Raw genomic sequence first — 16,277 nt, forward strand, 5'->3', positions numbered from 1 at the left:
TTTAATCAAATTATGAACTATGCTGTGGAGTTAGGTGGGCCAAAGATTTTAGGAGAAAACATTACATCCTTGGTGGTATGAGCAGTATCCAAAAGAAAAGCCACTTAAAAGAATAGCACAGGGCTTCCCTGGTGGCGCAGTGGTTGAGAGTCCACCTGCCGATGCAGGGGACAAGGGTTCATGCCCCGGTCCGGGAAGATCCCACATGCCGCGGAGCGGCTGGGCCCGTGAGCCATGGCCGCTGAGCCTGCGTGTCCAGAGCCTGTGCTCTGCAACAGGAGAGGCCACAGCAGTGAGAGGCCCGCGTACTGCAAAAAAAAAAAAAAAAAAAAGAATAGTACAAACTCTGAAGCAAAGAGCTGCAGACCCGACAATCAGTAACTCCAACCTAGAAAAACTCAACTGGTCAAAACCTAAAGGGTTTTTTAGTCTATTTTAACCAAAAAATGAGGCATGAAATAGTGTCTGTCAGTCACGGAGATTTTAGCCAACTAGCAACACTAGTCAGTGAACCCACACCTCTACTTCAGAATCCTTATCAGATTATTCTGTCTTCCCAAGAATAGAATCAAAATCTTCAGTTTGATTTCTTTCAACTTACACAGCTATAATACTTTGAAAATCCTTGTTAACTCGTTGACTTAACTAGTAGTAATCTCTCTAATCTCTTAACATCAATCCTACATATTCTTTAATTCATCCATGAAAATTTCAGTAAAATATAAACAATCTACCTAAAATGCTTCCCACTTGAGTGGTTATATGAAGCAAAGATTACCCTTAAGACCACTCCTTCCAACTATAAACACTCCTTCCAACTATTATATCTTTTTAATTTTCAGTGAGTTGGTACATTACTATCGAGGTCTCAGACCTAAGAAAATCATGAGTTCTGGATGTATTCTTCAAAGTCAAGAACAGAGGTCTAAGCAATCTATAAGTGTTGCAGTTTCATGACTCCACTGTCTACATACTCCTGGAGGGACACTAATCCTACCTAATCTTGGAGATTAACTTCCTAAAACTCTAGAAAAACCAACAGTATTTTCAATGAGTCAAAGGACTGACTCCTTCGGCAGATTGCTAACAGTCCTCCTGCAAACACTCAACAGTCACTGATACCCTAAAAGCATACGACAGGGCTTCCCTGGTGGCGCAGTGGTTAAGAATCCGCCTGCCAATGCAGGGGACACGGGTTCAAGCCGTGGTCGGGGAAGATGCCACATGCCGCGGAGCAACTAAGCCCGTGCGCCACAACTACTCAGCCTGCACTCTAGAGCCCTCAAGCCACAACTACTGAAGCTCCTGTGCCTAGAGCCCGTGCTCCACAACAAGAGAAGCCACCACAATGAGAAGCCCGTGCACTGCAACGAAGAGTAGTCCCAGCTCACCACAACTAGAGAAGGCCTGAGCACAGCAACGAAGACCCAATGCAGCCAAAGATAAATAAAATAAATAAATGTATAAAAGAAAAAAATAAATAAAAGCATAAGATACATGCTCATCAGTAAAAAGTTAATTGAAGAATGTATGTATTATATATACACACAAAGCCCCAAAAATCTATAACTTTATTTTTCTATTGTAATAATTAGCACTACTGTTTCCAAATGGGTTTCCAAATATGTGTTAATTAAATCTAGCATTTCTTCTTTCAAATTAACTGGTTAGACCAGGAGTGCCTTCTAGGAACCTTTGGACACCATCAAATGTGTTTTCTGTTTACAAATATGACTACCATAATCCTAGATTTCCTGATTTCTACACCAATTTCAATAACTACCTAAATTCTACAACTGTTCAGCTTTTTTCTTGAGAAATAAAGAAGACACTCTTTTTTTTGGAAGCTGCTAAAAAAAAATCTGTCAAGACAAGATATAAATCCTTTTTGTGACACTGGTGTATGTCATTTAACCACCGTGGATGTAAGTTCCCTCGTCTATAAAATGGGCATAATAAGCCCTGTTCTACCAACTGCCAGGATCAATTGAGATTATATATGAAAAACACAACTTAAAATGTCATTAAAACTATTACTGTACTCTTAATAAGCATACTAAGTATCATTAATTTTCCTTTCCCTTTTTTTTTAAATAAATCAGGACTACTTTTTTTAAATAAATGTATTTATTTATTTTTGGCTGCGCTGCATCTTCATTGCTGCGCGCGGGCTTTCTCCAGTTACAAAGAGCGGGGACTACTCTTCTTTGCGGTGCAAGGGCTTCTCATTGCGGTGGCTTCTCGTTGCATACCATAGGCCCTAGGCGTGTGGGCTTCAGTAGTTGTGGCACATGGGCTCAGTAGTTGTGGCTTGCGGGCTCTAGAGCACAGGCTCAGTAGTTGTGGCACACGGACTTAGCTGCTCCGCGGCATGTGACATCTTCCCAGACTAGGGATGGAGCCTGTGTCCCCTGCACTGGCAGGCAGATTCCTAACGACTGTGCCACCAGGGAAGCCCTCCTTTCCCTTTTAATCCACTTATTTCCTTACAGGTTTACCGCAGTTACTTATTTATGTGACATATAACTCTAAAAAAGCATAAGAGAATGTAAACTACTCCAGCTCTTCTAATTAACAACACTGGGCTTACATCTTACATTTTAGCATAATTTAAAACAATTCAAAATTCCAAATTTAATGTTAAATGAAACTCATATTCCAGCAACTTGCTCTTCACCGCAATGCATAAAGTTATAGGGCTATTATTACCTAGCCTTCCAAGTCATGAGTTAATGATGAATAAACCGTTACTAAACACAAATAGTTGAAATAATACACCTCAAATTAACGTAGTCACAAACACTGATTTGGTTCATGTAATGAAGACCAACAAAACCTCACAGAAGCAAAAGTTTACGGTAAATCTAGAAGATTTCAGTAATAAAATACGGAGCAAAATAACCCAGAGCAACACGGCATAAATGAGTTAGTACACCTTCTGAAACTGTAGCTATGAGACTAGGAAGACAACAAAAAGAACCAAGGCTGGTGTGTCTACTTCTTCTAAACAAATGGTTTTTTAAAAAAAATCAACTTGCAAGAAAGTAATTATTCCACATTAGATTCACCACTCCCATATCACTGTAAAAAAAAAAAAATCAAACCTATATAGACCTCAAAAGTTTGCGTTTCAGGAACATACGAAAGCCAGTAACCGTAAACATCAGGTGCTTTCTCTTTGTTGATTACCGATGACACAGCTTTCTTCCTGACAGCCCACAACTAATTACAAGTAAAACTGCCTGCCTAATGGCCCGGCTCTCTTCCCACCTACACACTAACTACACGGGCGTTAAAGCCTCCCCAAGTGGATCCTCGGGGACAGAGCGCCCTACCAGGGGAGCCCGGGAGGCGGCGGTGGCGTCAGTGTACGCGCGGGGTCAGGCTCGGCGGGGCGCTGCGGGCTGAGCGGCGAGGGCCTGCTCCACCCGTCCCCTCGCCCCGCGCAGTGAGATGACCGTGGGGCTCGGCGCGCTTTGGCAGCGAGGCCGGGGCCGTGCCTCCCGCCGGGGGCCGGGAGAAGCGGGCGGTGAGGGGCCAGGCCCGGTGCGCTCCAAACGGACGGGGGAGGAGCTGAGACGCCAGGGAGACGGGCAGCCCGGGCCTCTCGGCGTCCGGAGGAAAGGCTGGGGGCCCCTGGGATTAGAAGTAGGCCGGAGGGGGTGTCCCGGCCACGTCTCGCGCCCTCGCCTCCTTCACCTGCCACGAACACCACGAAGACCGCGCCGCTCCTCTTGGCCGACGCGATGGCGGCCGGAATGGCGCCCTGGAACCACAGCATCGCTGCCCTCGGGCACAGGCGCTCGCTCGGTGTGTAGTCGCCTCGGTCCCGGAGCTGGCCCCGCCCTCTCCGTCGTTGGGCCCCGCGGCCCGCCTCCGGCTCCGCACCGGCGCGCAAGCCCGTCAGCGGCCCCCAGGACGCGCGCAAGCGCGCAGGCCGAGGCGCGCCCCGCGACACATGACGCCACGCGTCGCCGTCGGCACCGCGCCCCCGTGCCTTGTCTCGTTGGCAAGTCGGTGCGTGCGGGCGCCCGCGAGGCCGCAGGCCCTGCAGTCGCGGAAGTGGAAGGAGGCAGCGGAAAGGATGACTAATCGCTAAGTGGCGGCGGCGGCGGCGCCTTCCTGAGGCATGACGGGAATTGTAGTCTTCTTAGGCTTGGCTCCTTTAATGTGGGAAATGTCACTGTGGTTTCCCGGGCACGGCTAAGGGGGCAGCAGTGAGAACCACTTCACAATCTATAAAGAGGAGAAGTGGCGCTAGTCACCGGGAGATGCCATTCTCGGCATTACTGAGACCTTAAATGTGGAGGAAATCATCCCCGCCCCGGGTGGAACCCTGCGTAGTGGGACCATGTAATTGTGTATTATGATTAATGGTCATTGTGCGATAGGGTGGGTGTCTCTCGGTATAGAACTATACGGGCTTTGTAGGGATTTACTGCAAGGCTTTGATTTCTATTGGACTTAATTTATCAGCTCAACCTTGAAGAAAAGAACCACAGCAGTCACCTTCTGTAATACCGTACAGCCCGTGTACCTGAGGGGAGGTATTGGTTGAACGCAGACCTTGAGTAATTTCATTGTGGTTGGTTAGAGATCATTCCAAACCTCAAAACGCTTAGCTACGCTGTTGCCACAGCTGCTTTCAAAAGTCAAAAGCAGAGAATAGATAATGATGTATTTTCCAGCTACTTTTTAAGGTAATACAAAAGAGAAGAATAGATAATTTTGTTTACGATGACAGAGTACTGTGATCAAGATAGGGCACTTTGTGGTTGGTTGCCATTAAAATGAAAACTGTTCATACTTAATACTTTCTTGAAATTACATGGTCTCTATTAACTATTGGCTAAAGCCTTGTATGGTTTATTTAAAGTTGCATACGCTATTATATTAGACATCCTACATCATTTAAATTTCTCTTACAGCAGTACAGTCATTTAACAATCCTTGCAGGGTTAAGGAGGAGCTACATCTGAAAATATACCTTTCCTACAAATATTTAACCTAAAAATAGCTAACATTCTTTCCGATTTTTTTTTTTTTTTTTTTTTTTTTTTTTTGGCTGCATTGGGTCTTCGTTGCTCCGCACGGGCTTTCTCTAGTTGCGGTGAACGGGGGCTACTCTTCGTTGCGCTGCGCGGGCTTCTCACTGTAGTGGTTTCCTCGTTGCGGAGCACGAGCTCTAGGCACGCCGGGCTTCAGTAGTTGCAGCACACAGGTTCAGTAGTTGCAGCACTCGGGCTCTAGATGTGCAGGCTTCAGTAGTTGTGGCACGCAGGCTCAGTAGTTGTGGCGCATGGACTTAGTTGCTCCGCGGCCTGTGGGATCTTTCCGGATCAGGGATCGAACTCTTGTTCCCTGCATTGGCAGGCGGATTCTTAACCACTGCGCCACCAGGGAAGTCCCTCTTTCTGATTTTTATTTACACTTTTCCAACCAGGCCTCTCATACAGTGTTATTATAAACCGAAATATAATGCTGATTACAGACAGTTGCTGCTTACATAGGACACCATGCCTCAGGAAGAATTAGAGTTGATCTTCAACGTCAACTTTAAATGGATTCCTTGTGATTCCATCAACATATATATCCTTTTGGTAGAGCAATGTCTTTATTTCTAACGTTAGAATTAATATTAGAAGAATCATTCATAGCCTTTCACTCATTCATCAACTATTTATTGCTCATCTGCTATGAACTAGGCATTGTATCTGGCATTGATAAGAAGGTGAGGCAGTCAGACAAAGGCCCTGCCTTTGTGACTGCACAGTCTAAAGAGGAAGACAAGTGATGATGCATGCCACAAGAGGGGAAATTCTGAGTGCTTCAGAAATGTGATGATGTGACCCGACGTGGATAGCAGGGTTAGAAAAGACGTTTCTGAGGAGATGGCATGTGAGGGGAAATCTAGCTAGGTGAAGGAGAAGACCATTCGAGATAGAGGAAACAGCAGTGTGAAGGCTCCGAACGAAGCAAATGAGAAAGTACCCTTGAAGAACTGAAAAATGTCCAGTGTGACTAGAACATACAAAGAGTTGTATGGTGTAAATGAGGCTGGAAAGATAGCAAGGTTAGCTCATCCAGGGCCTTGGAAGTCATGTTAAGGATTGCAGACATTTTTCTAAGAATTGTAGAAAACCATTGAAGAATTTTAAACTGAGGAGTTACACATAAGATGTGTGTTTTTAATATGCAGCTATGCTGCAGTTTTAGTGGATTGTATTGGAAGTGGAAAGGGTGAAAGTGAAGAGACTGGTTAAGAACCCAGAAGTGGGTGCTTCTGAGAATTCTGGAAGTGGACCCAATAGGTTTTATTGATCAATTAGCTATGGAATTTGAGGAAGGAGGAGTCAAGAAGAGATCTTGGGTTTCTGTTTTGAGAAACTGTATAGAAGATGGTAGTGTGATAGGGACCACTGAAGGAAGAGCAGGTAGGTGGGGACGTGGGCATGAAGATGTGAGTTCAATATTATTAGCCATGTGTTTGGAGTGCTGGAGAGACAGCAGGAGGAGATGTTAAGTAGGCAGATAGATGTCAGGTTGGGAGCTCAGAAAACTGTTCTTACCTCGAGATAGGAATGTGAGATTTCTCTACATACAGGGGATAATTGAAGCTCTGGAGGATGTTCTCACTTACGGTGTGTGCAAAATGAGGTAAGACAAGAGTTATGACGGAGGTCTTAAGACCTCCGACATCTATAGCGTTGTGTAGGAAAGTACAAACCAGTAACAGAGACTTAGGAAAGGTATGGGGGTATGTTGAGGGGGGAGGGGGAGAATGGGAGCTTGTGATACCAAAGAAGCCAAGGGTAGAGAGATTTTTGAGAAGGGAGTGGGAAGCCGCTGTGTTGAATGCTGCTCTCAGGTCAAGTTAAATAAGATTTTTGAATGTCCATTGTTTCTAGCAATATGAAGGTGATTATCAACTTAGCAAGAGGGGTTTTGATGGGTTCTTCTGTGTGGAAGCCAGATGGCAATGGGTTGAAGAGTAAAGGGAGATAGGGAGGGCTTTTTTAAAGATTGGAGAAACTTGTACCCTATCAAGTATTGATGGAAAGGAGCTAGTCTTGGAGAGATTGAATACACAGGAAACAGGGAGGCCCCTAGGAAGATGAGAGGGAATATGTGATATATGGCAAATTCTGCTAATAGCCCACCCAACAATCATGCTTCTACCACGCCCCCCATTTTTCTTTGCTGGCAGAGTTTCCCCACTGAGAGGGAAACTGCTAGATACCTGTTTTTTTTTGTTTGTTTTTTTTGTGGTACGCAGTCCTGTCACTGTTGTGGCCTCTCCTGTTGTAGAGCACAGGCCCCGGACACGCAGGCTCAGCGGCCATGGCTCACGGGCCCAGCCACTCTGCGGCATGTGGGATCTTCCCGGACCGGGGCATGAACCCGTGTCCCCTGCATCGGCAGGCGGACTCTCAAGCACTGCGCCACCAGGGAAGCCCCTAGATACCTGTTTTTTTCAACCTCCTCTTAGAGCCAGTAGGACTTCGTGGGAAGTGGGGATTGGGGTGGAGGCAGTTCTAGGAGAAGTTTTCCTTAAAAAAGAGACACATGGAAGAAAGCACAACCCTTCTCCGTGTGCCTATGCTGCCTGGTACTGCTATGGCTAGAGGAACGACATTGCCAACTCTCTGAGAATGGTAGAATGGAATATGGAAAGCACCCGTGTCTGTGATGACTCAAGTCCTGTCTTGTGGGAGAACAACTGTCCTCATAAGTTAGGCTATTCTGTAAGTTGGATATTGCTTCTTGTAATCACCACCATTCTAAACAAACTGGGATGGGATCCAGAACACAGGCAGACAGAAGAGATACCCTTTCCATATTAACAGGAAGAAGAGTGGAAAAATAACTTTGGACATAAAGAAGCTTATAAGTTTCAGGACAGTAAGTTGAGGAAGTTTTCATCCGAATGCTGGACCCTATGAAGGAGAGGTCATTTGCTGAGAGTGATGGGGAAGGTAAGGAAATTGGCGCCTTGAAGTTCGGAGCAACGTCTGAAATAATATTGAGGAGTGTTGAAAGGCAAGGGCCGAGGGAGACAGTGTGCCAAGCAGTGCTGAGGGCCTGGTGAGATTGGTGGCCCCGCCTTTTCCCAGTTGTGTGATTTTCTTCAGTGATCACTCAGTTCCTGGGGTACAAGTGCTGATGATGTGGAGACTTGGATTTACATAGGGCCTAGACAGCACGAGAAAGGACAAAGGAACAAGGGAATTGAGGAGATTAGCAAGAGTGAGTGATGTGATGGACCAGGGAATCTAAGCTTAGTGGGAAGGCAAGTGAGTGCAGAAAGGAGACCATGGATACCAAAAATAAATCAGGTTGGGGGCAGGCAATGGCCTGGAGGGCAAGGAGTAGGCAAGGGACTCGTCAGCAATATGGGATTTTATTTTAATTCTATTCATTTATTTTTTGGCCACGCCGTGCGGCTTGCGGGATCTTAGATCCCTGACCAGTGCTCCCAGCAGTGGAAGCGCGGAGTCCTAACCACTGGACCGCCAGGGAAGTCCCCAGCAATGTGGGATTTTAAAATGGTCAATCTTCTGGGTGCGGGGGAAAAACAAACCTAGTCAGGAATTATAGAAATTCCTGATTTCTTTGCCATTCTTGAGCTTAGAAGTCCAATATTGTCGAATTCAATGAGAAGTATCCCTTACTGAATCAACATGCCCTTCTTTCTTCCGTCACAGAGAGTGAAACTAGAGTCTCCTCCCTTTACTCTGTGTGCAACCAGCCACAGCTATCTGTCAGTTCCTTTATGTTATCTGAAATCCTTTCCATTTCAATGTAGTGAAAAAACAAAACAAAACAAAACAAAACAAAAAATGGGCTTCCCTGGTGGCTGACAGTCCGCCTGCCTATGCAGGGGACACGGGTTCGTGCCCCGGTCCGGGAGGATCCCACATGCCGCGGAGCGGCTGGGCCCGTGAGCCATGGCCGCTGAGCCTGCGCGTCTGGAGCCTGTGCTCCGCAACGGGAGAGGCCACAACAGTGAGAGGCCCGCGTACCGCAAAAAACAAACAAACAAACAAACAAACAAATCAATGTAGTGGATGCTATGCTGCCCCGCCCAAAGCCCCACTTCACAGCCATGGTGCTCGCTCCGCCAGCTGCTGGGACGTCGGCTGCTGAAGGCTCTAAACCGGGTCCTTCTCCGAGAGTTGCGCTCAGCTGAGGGCACAAAGGCCCGGGACGCTTGCCTCATTAGGCTTCTGGAGAGCCTCCAGTCTCCAGCCGTCCCCCTGGGATTACCCTAAGCCTCTGTTACCTCTGCATTTTACCAGGGTTGTTACGGATGTAATTTACTCGCTGATAAACTCCCCGCAAGCAGATCTTCTCTCAGTCACGGAAGCCAAATGAGGCAGAACCCCAGTCGCCTGAAAGACTCATTCAGCTTTCCTCACTGCTCTTTCTGCTTTCTTTCCAGGGCATCCCACAAAATGATGTCACAGCCAACTTCCCTGCCCTCCCCGCCCCCATATTATTTTCAGCATTTTTGTACAGCTTAAAAATCCTTACTAGCTCTGTAGTACCTCTAAAAATAAAGTACAAATTCTGTAGCTCAGCGTTCAAAATCCTCTACAACTTGGCTCCAACACTGCTTTTCCAACATTCGTTCTTCTACTTCCCCACCTGACCTCTCTGGGCCAACCAGACTATTCTATCCGCTGTCTATCCAGGCCATGTTCCTTGCCATCTCTGCTTTTGTTCATTGGTTCCTCTTGCATGGAACTCTCTCCTTTCTTTCAGTCAACACATATTTGAGTGCCCACAGGGGACAGGCTGTAGGCCAGGAGCTTGGAAGAGAAATATTGGTTGACTGAAAGATATTATCTTTGCCCTCAAAAAGCTTACAGTCTAGCCACTGGGAGAAACCGATCCGTAAATAGGTGACCATAATACGTCGGTTTGGGTAAAATGAAAGAACCATGTATAGGGTATTAGAGAGAGGAAGGGAGGGACAGGGATGGCCTTTTGGAGGAAGTGGCATCAGCCCTGTTTTTCAAATGGACCTGAATCACTGATGGAAATTATAGCTCAATTTTACAGTCAGACCTGCTGAGCAGAAGCTTGTTTATTGGTGTGCAGCTGGCAACCTATGAAATGAGTTATGTCCCGTTCTTTTCTCTTCTTTTCCAAGCCCACCACTCCACCTCGCTCTAGAGATAAAAGGCTTCCCATGAGCTGGGTTCCAAGGATTTATGGGCTTCTTCGGTGCAGAAAGATGGGCCTCACTGCCATGAGCTCTTCTCTGAGGGACGGTAGACACCGGGCCTGTTCCCAGGTCCGGAGGCAGTGAAGATGAAGACCAGGTTTCGGTTGGTGTGTCTCTGACCATTGGGAGAACCCCAGCCCAACAGCCTGACCCACCTGCTTGGCTCCAGTGTGAGTTCTCAAAGTCCAGCTTCTTGTCACCACAGACAGACAGGTGGTTCACAGTCGTTCTGGGCTGAGATGGGGAACCCTCCCAGTTGGCTGACCATGAATTCTCTGGCTTTCTACCTCTCCAATCTGTCAGTTCTCCTCTGTGACCCATTCCCATGTGCTGCTTCAGGTTTGCTGACGGAGTTCCTGCGGCCCTTTACCCAGCACGGGGGCAAACCACGGTGGCTGCTGTGTCACCAAGCTGCTCAGTGCCAGCTTCCGTCTAAGAGACTGGAAGACAGCTGGTCAGGGAAAGTGGCACATCTGGAGTACAGTTTCTCATGGCCATTCTATCCTGTGAATATTTTATTTTATATATATATTTAAATTCCTGGGTTTATGCTTTCTTTCCTCCAAAAGATGAAAAGCAGCAGCTCTACTTAGTTTTCTTTTCCCCACAATGCCTTGTGTCCTTTGCAGACTGAATGAGTTTTTAGGGTCATGAGGTTAAAGGTTCCCCACTACAAAGGTTTTAGTTCAATTTGCACAGATAAAAACCCATCACAAACTGAATTCTTAACTCTGGTCACTCAAATGTATTCCAATATTCATAGGAAGGTGGAAGGTTCAGTGCCAGACTTTACCATTGCTTGAAAAGGAAAGCAAACTGTATTTCTTACTGAAGCTTGACATGTAAATCCCACACCATGCTTTAAAAAAAAAAAAAAGACATTTTTTTGTTCCGTAGAAACTTGCACCTGTTTACCACCAGAGGAGGCTGTATGACTTACATATTGCAAAGCTACTTATATAAAAAACAGTCTACTTATATAAAAAACAGTCTACTTATATAAAAAAATAGTCTCTGTTCTTGCTTTTTCATGAGTGAAAAAGGGGAAGCGTAAAAAAAGTAAGTTGCTTATGGAAGGCATACTCACTCACCTATAGACCAAGAAGAAGATAATTTAGTTACTGTACGAGGCTTATAGATGCACATGAAATTTAAAAAGTAAAGAAGAGGGACTTCCCTGGTGGTCCAGTGGTTGAGAATCTGCCTTCCAATGCAGGGCACGCGGGTTTGATCCCTGGTCGGGGCACTAATATCCCACATGCCGTGGAGCAACTAAGCCCTCAACTAGAGAGCCCGTGTGCTGCACCCTACAGAACCCCACAACTAGAGAGAAGCCTGGGCGCCATAACGAAGAACCTGTGCGCTGCAGAGAAAGATCCCGTGATCCCGCGTGCTGCGACTAAGACCCGACGCAGCCAAAAATTAAAAAATAAATAAATATAAAAAAAAAGGGAAGAAGAAATATTTGAATATGTTGTAAGCTTCACTCACAACAATCAAATTTTCATAAGTAAAGACAGGGTGGCACTCCTCTCTCGCTTCTCCTATAGATCCAGGTGAATAAGACAAATAAAAAATGGCAGTCAAGGGACTTCCCTAGTGGTCCAGCACTTAAGACTCCAAGCTTCCACTGTGGTGGGGGAGTGGGTTCGATCCCTGGTCAGGGAACTAAGATCCCACATGCCACATGGTGCGGCCAAAAAAAAAAAAAAAAGGCAACACAGACATAGAGAGTAGACTTGTGGTTTCTAAAGGGGAGGGGGTGGGGGAGGGATGGACTGGGAGTTTGGGATCAGCAGATGCAAACTATTATATAGAGAATGGATAAGATGCAACAACATCTGGATAAGATGCAATGGATAAGATGCAACAAGGTCCTACTGTATAGCACAGGGAGCCATCCTGTGATAAACCATAATGGAAAAGAATATGAAAAAGAATATACATATATAGGTATAACTGAATCATTTTGCTGTACAGCAGAAATTAACACAACATTGTAAATCAACTATACTTCAATAAAATAATTTTTTTTTTAAAATGGCAGTCATTACTTTGGCAAGGCTTAAAGCAGTAACGTAAGCAGTTAAGCCCATGAACCCTGGAGTCAGCTGCCTGTTTCAGGTATACAGCCAACACTCACTAGCTGTGTGACCCTGGGCAAATTTCCTCACCTCTCTGATACTTCAGTTGCCTCGCTGTAAACTGAGACAATAATAGAATTTACCTTTCAGGGCTACTGTGATGATTAAATAGGAACCCTTGTAAGTGTTTAGCAAGTGCTTGGCACGTGATAATTAACTGCTTTACAAATGTTAGCTATTATTTCTCCCTGCCTGCCAAAACTGTGCTTGAGAAAAATATACGTGTGCCTTTCAGGATTCAAAGCTTTTGACTCAGCCAGATCATTTCTTCATTTAATCACGAGACAAATATTTACTGAGAAAGGCACTGGTGGGAGCTGGGGATGTATTAGTAAACAAAAGCCATAGATGTTTTTCCTGCCCTGAAGATTACATACTGATGGGTAGAAAAATATTAAGGAACTAACTGGCCAATTACTCATATAATTACCATTGTGATTAATGCTTTGAAGAGAAAGTACAGGATATTATTAGAGTTATTACTGGCAGAAGTGACTTAGTCTGGAGGACTGAATTGAGGAGCTCTGGAGGAAGAGCAGGCTATCTGAAGGAAGAAATACTTAAGGTGGGATGTGAAGTGTGAGTACAAATGAACAGAAATTGGAGGGTAGCGGGGGAAGAATAAATGTTCCAGGCAGAGGGTAAATTACACGTGGGAAAAAAACAATCCTCATATTTCAGTGGCTAAACCCAAGAAAGGTTTATTTCTCATTCACTTCACGTACGAATGTCAGTCAAAGGCGTAAGGGGGTGGTTGTGTGAGGGGTTTTGCCCCATCCAGTCGTTAAGAACTCTTGAATCCTCCCATTAGTGGCTCTTCCTTTTCCTGGCATCCCGGAGATCTCCCTGACATCCTATACGTGCAGCCAACAAGCAAATTTCAATGTCTACATATCACCTGGAGATCAGGTTAAAAACACAGATTCTGGGCTTCCCTGGTGGCGCAGTGGTTAAGGATCCGCCTGCCAATGCAGGAGACAGGGGTTTGAGCCCTGGTCCGGGAAGATCCCACGTGCCGTGGAGCAACTAAGCCCGTGCGCCACAACTACTGAGACTGCACCCTAGAGCCCACGAGCCACAACTACTGAGCCTGCACTCTAGAGCCCACGAGCCACAACTACTGAGCCTGCACTCTAGAGCCCGTGCGCCACAACTACTAAGCCTGTGCCCTAGAGCCTTTGAGCCACAGCTACTGAAGCCCGTGCGCCTAGAGCCCGTGCTCCACAACAACAGAAGCCACCGCAATGAGAACCTGCGCACAGCAACGAAGACCCAACGCAGCCATAAATAAATAAATAAATAAATTTTTAAAAAAACCCACCACCAACAACAAAAAAACACAGAGATTCTGATTCAAGTTGGTCTGGGGGTGGATATGAGATTCTGCATGTGTATCAAGCTGTCTGGTGATACTGACCACTGCCTGGTTTCTAGCCCCCCCACTCTGATTAGCAAGAGCAGGGAGAATCTCTTAGAAGGTGTTAGGGGCCAAGCACAGAGGGGCATGCATCATTTCTACTTAAATTTCACTGGCCAAAACTCAGACACATGGCGCATCTAGGTGCAGGGGCTGGAAAACCTAGTCTGACAACGTGCAAAGGAAGAGACACATCCACCTCCTACCACAGTTTGCTGAAACACTAACCAACCTCTGCCACAGATGGGGAGAATCCCAGTGTCTGGCAGAAGATCACCACTTTACAGAACCCAGAAACAAGACAGCATGGCATGTTCGAGGAACTTAGGGAAGTCCAGTGTGACTAGAACCTAGGCAGGGAGAAGGCAAGTGCCAAGTAAGCCTGGAGATGTAGGTAGGCAAGGGTCAGAGCATGCAAGACCCGGGAAGTGATAAAGATTTTGGACAGTGAAAAGTCATGTGGCTATTGAACATTTGAAATGTGGCTAGTGCAACCGAGGAACTGAATTGCTATTTTATTTAATTTTAATTAATAAATTTAATAAATTTACTAGCTACATGTGGCTTGTAGCTACCATTTTGGATAGCACAGCTTCAGGAATTGGAATAAAATGTTTACGTGGGAAGATAACCAACAACACTTCACTTGACAGTATAGGATCAAAACCAAATAAGTCACATAGTACAGTATACACTATGTTATACTGCAGGATAGAAGAGATTGCAGATGAAGACAGTTTATCCTGATATTAAGAGTCCCTGCATCCAGCCATACCCGAAGCATCTATCCCTCATCTTTTCAATTACAGTGAGCCAATAAATTCCCTTGGTTACTTGAACCCCTTTGAGTTGGGTTTTTATAACTTTAAGCACTATAAACAGTACAGTGTCTACATGTAAGTGTTCAAGAAGCATCAGATGTTATTTATTTATTTTTTTTGTGGTACGCGGGCCTCTCACTGCCGTGGCCTCTCCCGTTGCGGAGCACAGGCTCCGGACGCGCAGGCTCAGCGGCCATGGCTCACGGGCCCAGCCACTCCGCGGCATGTGGGATCTTCCCGGACTGGGGCACGAACCTGTGTCCCCTGCATTGGCAGGCGGACTCTCAACCACTGCGCCACCAGGGAAGCCCCCAGATGTTATTTTTATCTCAGTAGACTTGAGTGACCAGGTAAAATCCCAAATGGAGTCCTGACAGGTAGAAGATAATAGCGCAAACAGCAGAATCCACTCCAGCCAGTTTAAACAGAAAAGTAATTAATTCAAGGTTACCTGCTCACAGACCCTCAGGAAGATGAGACTGAGCAGTTTTGAAATCTCCTGGGATTGCACACAGAAACAATCCAACTATGGATACAACGAGGAATTCTGTGTAGAGCCTGCTTCCTCCCCTGTTCTCTTCCTAATCAGATTCTTCCGGATGTGAGGGTGGCTGGTGGAGCCCCAGATTGCACGTCCGGATCACAGCTTTTCTGAGCAAGTGAACTTGAGAATTGAGTCATCCCAGCTGCTCTTTTGGGGTAGAAAGACTTGTAATATGGGATTTGCCCAAATATAGGAAGGGTATTTAAAAGGTCTAAATTTGACAGATGACCACAAAGGATGATGATGTCTTGGTGAAAGTTTAATGTAGACAACAATTGAAGAGGAATAGCTCAAGGATATATTGTATTGATGTGACATTGCAGGGGCCCAAATTGAGTGTTTTGTTGGCTTTTGTCGAGTTATTTGAATAAGCTTTTTCCGTTTTTTCATGTGGGGTTAATAAAGCTAGTGATATGCCCCAGATGTATGTATGATTCCCAACTACTTGTGAGTTTTCTCATAACCAAGATTAATAATAACCTCCTTCTCCCAGGAGATCAATGCAAGTCCCAGCTCTAGCCATGTGGTTTGAGTTATTTATCTGAAAATACGAATGCCTTAGTGCTTTGCTACTTAAAGTGTGGTCAAAGTACCAGCAGCATCATCGACTTTTGCAATCTCAAGCCCCACCCCAGACCTACTGAATCAAGATCTGCACTTTAACCAGATTTCCCAGGGGACTCATATGCACATTTTATTCCACTTCCTCTTGTGACCAACCAGCCCATCTCTGAAGACCAGCCCCTACCTCGCCCCAGCCCCAGCCATTAAGGAACTAAGCTAAGTGCCAAGATACCCAGAGCAGGGCATGTGAATCATGTTTCTGTTCCAGTTCCCTCCCATCTCCTGACAGCACTTAGGGGAAGAGGTCCAGACCAGATTAATAACCAGGATTCTCCTGATTCTCTCTCTCAAACAGTCAACAAATATTTGTTGAACAACTAATGGGTACTTGGGAATACAGCCACAAGCAAGGTAAGATCTTTGATCTCATGGAATTTGTATTCTAGTAGTACAGACAAAATAAACAAACAAAAGATCTGATAGTGATGATAAGCAGAAAATTGAGATAAAGTGATTGTGTTTGGGTGGCTACATTAGACTGGGTGGCTCATAAAGG

General features: G+C 45.7%; 1 protein-coding gene across 2 annotated transcripts in view; it reads right to left on the bottom strand.

Annotated features, from left to right (window-relative positions):
* The window catches only part of UBXN4 (UBX domain protein 4), a 34,393-nt gene extending 30,388 nt beyond the window's left edge, over positions 1-4,005 (bottom strand). The window contains exon 1 of one of the 2 annotated variants that reach the window (XM_060302489.2): positions 3,700-4,005. In XM_060302489.2, coding sequence (XP_060158472.1) covers positions 3,700-3,781 — 82 coding nt within the window. In that variant the 5' untranslated portion in view covers positions 3,782-4,005. The remainder of the gene's footprint in view (positions 1-3,699) is intronic. The other variant, XM_030883058.3, reaches the window with a different exon arrangement.
* Positions 4,006-16,277: the final 12,272 nt, after the last annotated feature.

Source organism: Globicephala melas, chromosome 7 (genome assembly GCF_963455315.2).
Source record: "Globicephala melas chromosome 7, mGloMel1.2, whole genome shotgun sequence".
NCBI classification, from domain to species: Eukaryota; Metazoa; Chordata; class Mammalia; order Artiodactyla; family Delphinidae; genus Globicephala; species Globicephala melas.